Source organism: Lissotriton vulgaris, unplaced genomic scaffold (genome assembly GCF_964263255.1).
Source record: "Lissotriton vulgaris unplaced genomic scaffold, aLisVul1.2 SCAFFOLD_1198, whole genome shotgun sequence".
In the NCBI taxonomy this organism is placed as follows: Eukaryota; Metazoa; Chordata; class Amphibia; order Caudata; family Salamandridae; genus Lissotriton; species Lissotriton vulgaris.
Window position 1 is genome coordinate 709591 of NW_028255539.1, and position 11598 is coordinate 721188.

Consider the following 11598-nt stretch of genomic DNA (forward strand, 5'->3'; position numbering starts at 1 on the left):
TATCTTGGGGTGACCGATGTGTGCCCGGGGTGTGCCTGTAGTATGACTCATGTGTGGTGCCTGGGGTGTGCCGTGTGTGTCCCTTGGGGTGACCGATGTGTGCTCGGGGTGTGCCAGTAGTATGCCTCATGTGTGGTGCCTGGGGTGTGCTCTGAGGGTCCCTTGGGGTGACTGTTGGGTGTCCAGGGTGTGCCTGTAGTATGCCTCATGTGTGGTGCCTGGGGTGTGCTGTGAGCGTCCTTTGGGGTGACCGATGTGTGCCCGGGGTGTGCCTGTAGTATGACTTGTGTGTGGTGTCTGGGGTGTGCTGTGAGTGTTCCTTGGGGTGAATGTTGTGTGCACGGAGTGTGCCTGTAGTATGCCTCATGTGTGGTGTCCGAAGTGTGCTGTGAGTGTCCCTTGGGGTGACCGATGTGTGCCCGGGGTGTGCCTGTAGTATGCCTCATGTGTGGTGTCTGGGGTGTGCTCCGAGTGTTCCTTGGGGTGAATCTTGTGTGCCCGTGGTGTTCCTGTAGTATGACTCATGTGTGGTACCTGGTGTGTGCTGTGAGGGTCCCTTGGGGTGACCGATGTGTGCCCGGGGTGTGCCTGTAGTATGCCTCATGTGTGGAACCTGGGGTGTGCTGTGAGTGTCCCTTGGGGTGACTGATGTGTGCCCGTTGTGTGCCTGTAGTATGCCTCATGTGTGGTGTCTGGGGTTCGTTTTGAGTGTTCCTTGGGGTGAATGTTGTGTGCACGGAGTGTGCCTTTAGTATGCCGGTGTGTGTGCACAGAGCGTGCCTTCGGTGTGGTCCCTGCAGTGTGCTTGGAGTGGGCCTAGGGTGTTCCTTTGTGTCATCAGGAGTGTGCGTGCAGTCTGCCTTAAGTGTGACTTGGGTGTGGTGTGTTGGGTGTGTCTGGAGCGCGCCCAGTATCCACAGTGTGTGTAGTGGCCTCATGTGTGGTGCCTGGAGTGTGCTGTGAGTGTCCCTTGGGGTAAACATTATGTGAGTTGAGTGAGTTGAGTTGGGATTTATAAAGCGCATAGCTACCCTAGGGCATCCCAGCGCTAGTGACCATAGATCCAGAGAGAGAGAGGCAGGGAAGAGTGTGGGTTCAAGGGAAGAGCCAGGTTTTCAGTTGTTTCCGAAAGCTGAGGAGGTTATGTTCTCTCCTCAAAGTAAGTGGGAGGGAGTTCCAGAGTTTAGGGGCGTTGTAGGAGAACAGGCGACCGCCGGTTCTGGCCTTCCTTATCCTTGGAACGCTGGCAAGAGCGAGGAAGTCGGATCTTAATTGTTTATTGGACTGGTGCGGTTTCATCAAGGGTCTCAGAATAGGGGGGCCTTCATTGTGCATTATTCTGTGGGAAATACACAAGGTCTTGAAAGTGACCCGTTCTTTCACTGGAAGCCAGTGAAGGCTTCTGAGAGCTGGTTTGGCCGAACATCTCGCTTTAGTTCCAGTCAGGATTCTGGCAGCCGCGTTCTGTGCGCACTGCAGTCTGTGAATTACTGAGGCTGGAGCCCCCAGATAAAGAACGTTGCCGTAGTCTAGTCTGGAGTTCACCAGCCCCTGCATCAGAAGTTTTCTGGATTGGGGAGGAATCAGATGAAGGATCTTTCAGGACATCTTAATGAGGCCGAAACAGGTGCCTGCGGTTTTTCTGGCCTGAGTTTTAAAGCTGAGATCCTGGTCCACACAGATACCAAGACTCTTAACTTCGGATTTGGGGGTTGGAGGCATTCCCATGCATGGTGGCCAGGAGAGGGATGTGGGGATCTTGTTTGGATTTCCCAGGAGAAGTATCTCCGATTTGTCTCCATTTAGTTTTAAACGGGATTCACACATCCACTGAAACACCTTGTCTAGGCAGCAAGCCAGATTGTGTTGGCTATTGCTTGATTGGTTGAGAGAGACCACCAGCTGGGTGTCGTTGGCGTACATTATAGTTTTGATGCCGAAGGGTGCTACAATGTCCTCTAGAGGGGACATGTAAACATTAAAAAGCGTGGGGCTCAGGGAGGAGCCCTGTGGAACCCCACACTGGAGTGGCTGTGCCTTGGACGTGGCGTAACCATCCAACACTTGGAAGGATCTATCTTCCAGGAAGGATTTGATCCAAGCTAGGGCGGAGTCAGCGACTCCTATCAGACTTAGCCGGTGGACAAGGGTTGCATGGTCCACCGTGTCGAAGGCGGCACTCAGGTCGAGGAGGATCACTGCCACTGATCCTCCTGCGTCCATGATGCTCCTAGCTTCTTAGACCACGGCTAACAGTGCAGTGTCTGTGCCTTGTCCAGGTCTGAACCCTGTCTGGGATTGGCGAAGCAGATGGTTGACTTCCAGAAATTTAGAGAGTTGCTGGTTGGCCATGCGTTCGGCGACTTTGCTGATGGCAGGAAGAAGGGGGTGTGCCTGGAGTGTTCATGGAATATGCAGCTGTGTGCAGGATGTGCTTCGGTGTGGTGCCCGGGGTGTGCCCGCAGTGTGGCCGGAGTAGGCCGCTGTGCTCAGGGTGTACTTCGGTGTGGTTCCCGGGGTGTGCCCGCAGTGTGCATAGAGTGTTCCTGCGGCAACCCGCGGTGCACGCAGTAGGCCCGGTAAGAGGGCAGCCCCCTTAGTGCTGCATTGGGCACCTCCAGCCGCCCTGTTGCAGGGACTCCCTACTCAGGTGTCCCTCCTACGTCCGGCGCCTCTGTGGCATCATTTCCGGTGCGCAGTGGGCTGGGGCCAGGTACTTATACCTGCCCCCACCCACTAGCCACCCTCTTTGTGCCCCACTGGACAGGCTGTCTCTACCGATGGGGTTGGCCAGGGTGCAGTTTGGCTCATCAGGTGGGCAGGGCAGCCTAGGTCAGTCACCGCGCCTGCCCTTGGCTCGCCAGTCCTTTAACCCACCGCGTTGGCATGCTCCTTGGATGTATTAAACCCGCAGCAAACTCTTTTTCCAACCACAAACTTGTGAGGAGTGTTTGTTCTGCACAGCGCGACTATTATTGCTAAGGGGGCGGGGGGCGGCTCTAGGGCGGTGCGATCGGTGCCACCGCACCGGGGGCTGACTTAGGGTGGGGGCACCAGGATTATTGTTTTAAAAGCACCAGATGCCTCGAATGTTGCGATAACTCGGGTGATTAATGTTCTTCGTGGAGAGAGACGGAGCTTTGTCTGGTAGTGGAAGGTTTGACTCATCATAGCTCAGAGGGTTAATGTGCCTGCTCCAAAGAACATGTCCCATTCAGATCACAAAGTGCATACACTATAAATAGGTCAATGGGTTATCACTTTTGTGAGAGATCCTTTTGTTACTTACAACGTATAAGTTAAAATCCTAATATAGAGCAGTGAGCTATCAACAGCCGTCAAAGACCTGCGTGCAAACTGCAAGGAATACATTACCAAGCCTTTCCTTATCTTAGTATTGCAAAAAGGGTTCCTTTTGATAGAAATAAATTCTGATTATTAAAGAAAACCCCCAACAATGGTGTTACATTTTAAGTTCTGAATTTGTGCTTTTCCAGACCAAGGACTCTTAAACTATGCTGCCCACCAGTATGGATGACGCCTACACCTTGTAGGCCTCGATCTTTTCGGATCTATGACAGAATATCGACTACAAAAATATCGACCTACAAGAATATCGAGTCAACAATATCGAGGGCAAAAATATCGACATCCTATCTACAACATGGTAAGTACAAAAATATCGAAAAAATAATATCGTTGTAAAAAATATCGATGTTAAAAATATCGATTTTTATTAAAATATATATAAATGTAAAAGTAAGTATATAACACTAATAAATAAAATAAACATATTTAAAAGTATCTAATAATGTTTAAAATTAATAAATAAAAATATATACAGTAAAGATATAATATATATGTACTAAACAATAAGTATTAATAATTAATTTACTAAAAATACCCCTTTACCCAAAAACTGAAAACTGACCCTGAACCCTAAAAATACTTCTTTATCCAAGAACTGAAAACTGACCCTGAACCCTAAAAATACCCCTTTACCCAAGAACTGAAAACTGACCCTGAACCCTAAAAATACCCCTTTACCCATGAACTGAAAACTGACCCTGAACCCTAAAAATACCCCTTTCCCCATGAACTGAAAACTGACCCTGAACCCTAAAAATACCCCTTTCCCCATGAACTGAAAACTGACCCTGAACCCTAAAAATACCCCTTTACCCATGAACTGAAAACTGACCCTGAACCCTAAAAAAACACCCCTTTACCCAAAAACTGAAAACTGACCCTGAACCCTAAAAATACCCCTTTACCCATGAACTGAAAACTGACCCTGAACCCTAAAAATACCCCTTTACCCATGAACTGAAAACTGACCCTGAACACTAAAAATACCCCTTTACCCATGAACTGAAAACTGACCCTGAACCCTAAAAATACACCTTTACCCAAAAACTGAAAACTGACCCTGAACCCTAAAAACACCCCTTTACCCAAAAACTGAAAACTGCCCCTAAACACTCAAAATACCCCTTTACCCAAAAACCCCAAAATGACCCTGAACCCTAAAAATACTCCTTAACCCAAAGTTAAATAATATTTTTTAATTAGCAATTAATAATTAATTAACAATAACAATAAACTAAATATATTAGCACATAAGCTGTAATTAATATAATTTAATAATTATTATCATTTTTCCCCAATTAATTAATTAACAGTAACTAAAAATTATATATAAATAAATAACTCTAATAATGTAATTAACTAACTAATATTATTTAATTACCAATTAATTACTAATTTAAAATATGTACCAAATTATATTAATTAATTAACTAATTAATATTAATTATTTGCCAATTAATTAGTTATAAATATTTAAAAACATATATTAATTAATTAATTAATATTAAATTACTCCCCACCCTATTCCCCTATAAACCCACATCCCGCTACAGAAAATATATATCAATTAATCAATTAATTATTTCCCAATTAATCAATATTAATTAGCAAATAATTATAATTAATTAATTAATCCTACTAATTATTAATCAACTTACCATAATTAAATTACTTCCCACCCTATTCCCCTATAAACCCACAACCCGCTCCGGTACTAAAACATCAAATTTACTTATAAATTTCTATATTATTATAGAAAATGTATACACATATAATAGTAATTATTTTAAATACTTAAATTAAACATATAACACATACATAATAAAAAACTATAAAATAATACAAATATCGATATTAGTGTCATCGAAATTATTAACATCGATATATATGCTATCGATATTACTAACTTCGATATTACTTACATCGATATTAAGTATTTCGATATTACTTACCTTGGGTCGATATTCTGTCCTACGATATTCTTGCCTTCGATATTATGCTCCTTCGATATTACAGACTCGATATTATGGTAAGTCGATATTTACAACTCGATATTTTGACTGTCTACCGATCTTTTCACTGATTTACTTACGATCCGTGATTTTCTCTGTGCAATGTGCCTGTGATGTAAAGGGTTCTGACCAGTGCCTGAAATGTAAAAATAGAAATGCCGGTACTCTACTCTAGAATACCTGCTTGTTTCTGAAAAGTGCTGGTACTCTCCAATTAAAAATATAGCATTTCTCTAGAGAAGTGCCGGTACTCTCCCTATCAAAATAAAAAAGTGCCGGTACTCCGTACCTGACAGTACCGGCCCATTTAAAGCACCGGTTCTGACATCTTAAACTGGCACGAGTGCGCTATAAAACTAAATGAATCTAAGAGAGAGTGGGTATGGAGACTTGGGGGCGCTGTCAAATGGTGGTGGTGAGGGAATCCGGCGAGGTGGTCACGAGGGGAGGGGCGCCAACAAACATTGTCTCACAGGGCGCCCCCAGTGCTAAAGCCGGCCCTGCCGAGTGTGCCCGGAGCGTGCATTGAGAAAGAATGCCAGGGGCGTGCCCGGAGCGTGCCTTGAGCGTGCATTGAGTATGCCAGGAGCGTGCCTGGAGCGTGCCTTGAGCGTGCATCGAGTATGCCAGGAGCGTGCCCGGAGCGTGCCTTGAGCGTGCATCGAGTATGCCAGGAGCGTGCCCCACTTGCATCTCTGGCCTTAGACACCCCCCCCCCTCTGATCCCCTCGGACTGACTGGCAACTGTGCCTGGGGGGCTCCAGCAGGGCCCTTGGGTTGGGGGGGCCCTGGTCAGAGTGGGCGGGGCGACTGCTGGGAGCTTTCGTGTGATGGGGGCGCCCAGGGCTTTAAGTGGGCCGGGTCTCAAGGGGTCTGAGCACCGGCAGTTTTTTTCTGGGGGCCTTAAAACTGGTCTCTATTGGGCTCTGTTTTGAGCCCTGACACAGGCAGCCCGTTTTTTTTCCCCGGACTGCAATGACCGCTGTTTGCTGCCACTGCAGTCTGGAAAAAAGTGCCAGGGCGCAAAACAAAGCCTGATAGAGACCGTTTCGAGACAGCTCTAGGCACATGGATGTGCGCTGCTCACACTGCTCACTTCTCAGCAGTAGAGAAGTTACAGCATGATGTCACGCCAGGGGAGCGTTGCGGGGGAAGGGAAATCCTTTAAGAGTCATTTTCTTTCTGGATGTCCCTTCTCTTTCTGAAACTCAGGAGCAGCAGCATTGTGGTAGGGTCACCAAAGATTTAATTGGAAGCTTTGTCAATATTATATACAAGTTATAGTTGCAGTTTATTTATCTTCGGCAAGTAATAACCATTGACAAAGCCAATATTACTTACTTATTGTAGGTATGATGTTACTTGTATCAAATATCTGGATGCAATGACAGAAACAGCAAATTACAAGTCGGGCGGCACACTATGCTAAGGACAGATTTTTTGCATAAGTGATTTAAAGCCACGCCCCTAATTACACTGGCCACGCCCCTTTGAGAGACCCCCCAGTTTTTTCATCCCACTTAAAGCCCTGGGGGCGCCGAAGGGGGCTCGCGCTAGTCTTTCGGTGAAATATAGGAAAGTTCATCTTTTGGGATATTACTTTCATGACTTGAACCCATGTGCTAGTAGCGCCCCTTTTGAAAGTGCAGTGACACTCCAAATTTACGGAGTATTTTTTGGAATTGAGTAATTCACTCTTCCATTATTTTTATGCACTTTTTTCACTTCTTGTTTTTCACTTTCACGTCCCCAGGTTAGGGTGGGTGATTAGAGAGCCCATACCGCCGGGGTGTAGTCCTGAAGAATGCCACGGTAATATACCACCCTTATGGCTGAAACATGTTGACTAAAAAATTGAGTATATTCTGTATTTTACCAACCTTAAACCTTGGCATGTAAATACAGACACATAATACTCCTTACTTTGTGCCTCAGGGATCATTTATTAAATATATTTTTTTCGATACCCTTTTTCAGGCACTTTTAAACCTTTCACTGTAAACAAGAGCACGCCCTCCAAACACAAAACCTGCTCCGCAGTCTTTCTGGCGTCGTAGCACACCACAGAGGCATTCGGCCTCTGTCGGTGGGGCCCGATGATGAAGCATGACACTGACTAGGTCAGTGTGTGAGGGCTTTCTTTATCACCCAAATCGGTTGTGGTAGTCGAATCTTGTGTTAACTCCATGAACTGTGGTCTGTAAAGTTTGCGTTTAGATTGATCAATAGCCTGATCTGACCTCTCTTTTCTTGTTTTTGCATAATTGAACCCATGTTTGTCAGCGGCGCGTCCACTGTCAGATGAAGGTCATCGTTTTGTCGGCAGAAGGTTCCAGAGCTCCTTTTTTTCAATCATCTCTTTCCTTCGTGTACTTTATGTGCAGGAGCGCAGCATTGAAACTCGGGCCCTAAACATGCAAAGTCGCTGCGAGAAAACATTCATCACAAACCTCCTCACGGTCCCTCCTCTCTTACACGACAGAGAAAAACTCACGGCGTCTTTGTAGGTTTGAGAGGAATCCTCAACGTGTCCAACTCCACCCCCCCCCCTCCCTCAGCATCTTATCCACACCGACTACGACCCTCAGCATCTTATCCACACCGACTACAACCCTCAGCATCTTATCCACATCGACTACAACACTCAGCATCTTATCCACACCGACTACAGCCCTCAGCATCTTATCCACACCGACTACAACACTCAGCATCTTATCCACACCGACTACAGCCCTCAGCATCTTATCCACACCGACTACGACCCTCAGCATCTTATCCACACCGACTACGACCCTCAGCATCTTATCCACACCGACTACAACCCTCCGCATCTTATCCACACGGACTACGACCCTCAGCATCTTATCCACACCGACTACGACCCTCAGCATCTTATCCACACCGACTACGACCCTCAGCATCTTATCCACACCGACTACGACCCTCCGCATCTTATCCACACGGACTACGACCCTCAGCATCTTATCCACACCGACTACAGCCCTCAGCATCTTATCCACACCGACTACGACCCTCAGCATCTTATCCACACCGACTACAACCCTCAGCATCTTATCCACACCGACTACAACCCTCCGCATCTTATCCACACGGACTACGACCCTCAGCATCTTATCCACACCGACTACGACCCTCCGCATCTTATCCACACGGACTACGACCCTCAGCATCTTATCCACACCGACTACAACCCTCAGCATCTTATCCACACCGACTACGACCCTCAGCATCTTATCCACACCGACTACGACCCTCCGCATCTTATCCACACGGACTACGACCCTCAGCATCTTATCCACACCGACTACGACCCTCCGCATCTTATCCACACCGACTACGACCCTCAGCATCTTATCCACACCGACTACAACCCTCAGCATCTTATCCACACCGACTACGACCCTCCGCATCTTATCCACACGGACTACGACCCTCAGCATCTTATCCACACCGACTACGACCCTCAGCATCTTATCCACACCGACTACGACCCTCCGCATCTTATCCACACCGACTACGACCCTCCGCATCTTATCCACACCGACTACAACCCTCCGCATCTTATCCACACGGACTACGACCCTCAGCATCTTATCCACACCGACTACGACCCTCCGCATCTTATCCACACCGACTACGACCCTCCGCATCTTATCCACACCGACTACAACCCTCAGCATCTTATCCACACCGACTACAACCCTCCGCATCTTATCCACACGGACTACGACCCTCAGCATCTTATCCACACCGACTACGACCCTCCGCATCTTATCCACACCGACTACGACCCTCCGCATCTTATCCACACCGACTACAACCCTCCGCATCTTATCCACACGGACTACGACCCTCAGCATCTTATCCACACCGACTACAACCCTCAGCATCTTATCCACACCGACTACAACCCTCTTTATCAACGCCAAATACGACCCTCAGCATCTTCTCCACACTAATTATAACCCTCAACATCTCACCCACAATGTAAACAGCCCACAGAATCTTCTACAGGCAGAATAATCGCGGCAGCATCTTAGCCACAGGGAATAAACCCTCTCCGCATTTTATCCACATCGACGAGGACCCCCAGCACCGTCTTTATCCACACTGACTATAGGCCTCAGCATCTTATCCACAAGGACTATAGGCCTCGGCATCTTATCCACACTGACTATAGGCCTCAGCATCTTATCCACACGGACTATAGGCCTCAGCATCTTATCCACAAGGACTATAGGCCTCAGCATCTTATCTACAAGGACTATAGGCCTCAGCATCTTATCCACACTGACTATAGGCCTCAGCATCTTATCCACACTGACTATAGGCCTCGGCATCTTATCCACACTGACTATAGGCCTCAGCATCTTATCCACACGGACTATAGGCCTCAGCATCTTATCCACAAGGACTATAGGCCTCAGCATCTTATCCACTCCAAATACACCCCTCAGCATCTTATCCACACTGAATACAACTCTCAACATTTTATCCACACGGACTATAGGCCTCAGCATCTCATCCACCCCGAACTGAACCCTCAGCATCTTCTCCACAGAGTGGCCCCACCAGGCCCCCATTCCGCTGCTGTCGAAGGGGACACTCTGGTTTGTAACTTTAACATCTTCAGCCTTAAGGGGTGCGGTGTCACCCCCACAGCTGGGTATATCGATTCAAGGGGTGCAGGGCCCCGGCTGGGGGTGCAGGACACTCTGTGTAAACGAGGGGTGCAGGGCCCCGGCTGGGGGTGCAGGACACTCTGTGTAAACGAGGGGTGCAGGGCCCCGGCTGGGGGTGCAGCGCCACCTACCGCTGCCTTGTAGATGTCATCCATGGTGAGCGGCTTCTGGTCCGGCTCTGGAGGTCTTGGGGTTCAAAGGTCAGGGGGTACTCTGCAGCTTCAGGGCCCCGGGGTGCAGGCCGGCCCAGGGGTCAAAGGATGCTGTGACGTCTCAGAAGTCCCGGGGGATGCGCCAGTTCAGGGACCCTGGAGGTCTTGTTAGGCTGAGGGGTCCCGGGGGTTGCTTGCTGCTTCAGGGGCCCAGGGATGCTCGCAGGGTCAGGGGCCCGGGGTGCCGTGCTGCGTCAGGGCCCGGGGGTGCTCTGTTCCGTCAGGGGTGCTCTGCCTCCAGTCTCCGACCGGCTGACTCTGCCCCAGCCTGACTTTATATCCAGGGTGGGTGGGAGCACCTGTCACTCAGCCCCTGGCATCCTATTGTGTGACACGTCACAGCCCTGATATGAGGCCAGGCATCTCTGGAGAGGTGGATATGGTGTATTTATACACACTCCCCCCCCCCCCCCGCCCAGGGGATTACTCACACAATGCCCATTTTAGAGCAGAGGGGCTCCGAGAACAAAGGCTGCGGTGCGGGGGGGTCACTGGGACAGCGGGCACTTTTAGAGCATGACACCATTCAGGGCCTGTCCCCCCCCCCCCTCCCGAGAGCCGCCCCCCCCCCGCCCCCCCTGCACACTGGGCCTCACGTCCAGAGCACTCAACGCGCAGACTTATCAGCAAGAAGCTGAGGCAGCGCCAACATGTCTCCCTTATGAATGAAAGTGCATTTGTGGCGCTCAAGAGCCCTCACACATGCACTCCGGCCTCCATTCATCCACCCACCGACTCATCCTTTCATCCACTCTCTGACACAACCCCAATGAAAGGCACACGAGCAGGAAGATGCAAAAGAAAACAAGCAGGAAAAGAGAGCCTGCTGCCGACCAATCAGGAGGGGTTTAAACTCGCAGCAAGAAGCCTAAACGGAGCACGGAGTCCATCTTGCAGAGGGGTCGTGAGTGGTCTGTTGTTGTTTTAAAGGTCAAGGGGCATATTCTCAAGGAACTATCGCCGCGTTATCGGCACTTTACCGCAGCCAAAGTGGCGATAAATGTATCGCCCCATTCACAAGCAGGTGTTAACAACCCATATCACCAGTTTACCTGCCGTAGCATCCGCAAAAAACATCGCCACAGGCGACCCCCTCAACTATCGCTAATGATATGCAGAGTAGACCTTCCCGTCCAAAAAGCTGTGACAATGCCACTCCGCAACATTCTCGACGACCAGCCAGAGCGGTGAAAAGACCACAAAAACGGGTGATAAGGCATGTTAGCAGCGGGAAATTAACACCTGCTCTGGCCTGGTGTAAAGTCGGACGACAGCCTGCACCAGACAAGAGAGCGCAGCCCA

At 48.8% G+C, this 11598-nt stretch overlaps 1 protein-coding gene across 1 annotated transcript in view; it reads right to left on the reverse strand.

The window, feature by feature from the left end:
• The window catches only part of LOC147659101 (troponin C, slow skeletal and cardiac muscles), a 36998-nt gene extending 26456 nt beyond the window's left edge, over positions 1-10542 (reverse strand). The window contains exon 1 of the mRNA XM_086951971.1: positions 10216-10542. Coding sequence (XP_086808097.1) covers positions 10216-10239 — 24 coding nt within the window. The 5' untranslated portion in view covers positions 10240-10542. The remainder of the gene's footprint in view (positions 1-10215) is intronic.
• Positions 10543-11598: the final 1056 nt, after the last annotated feature.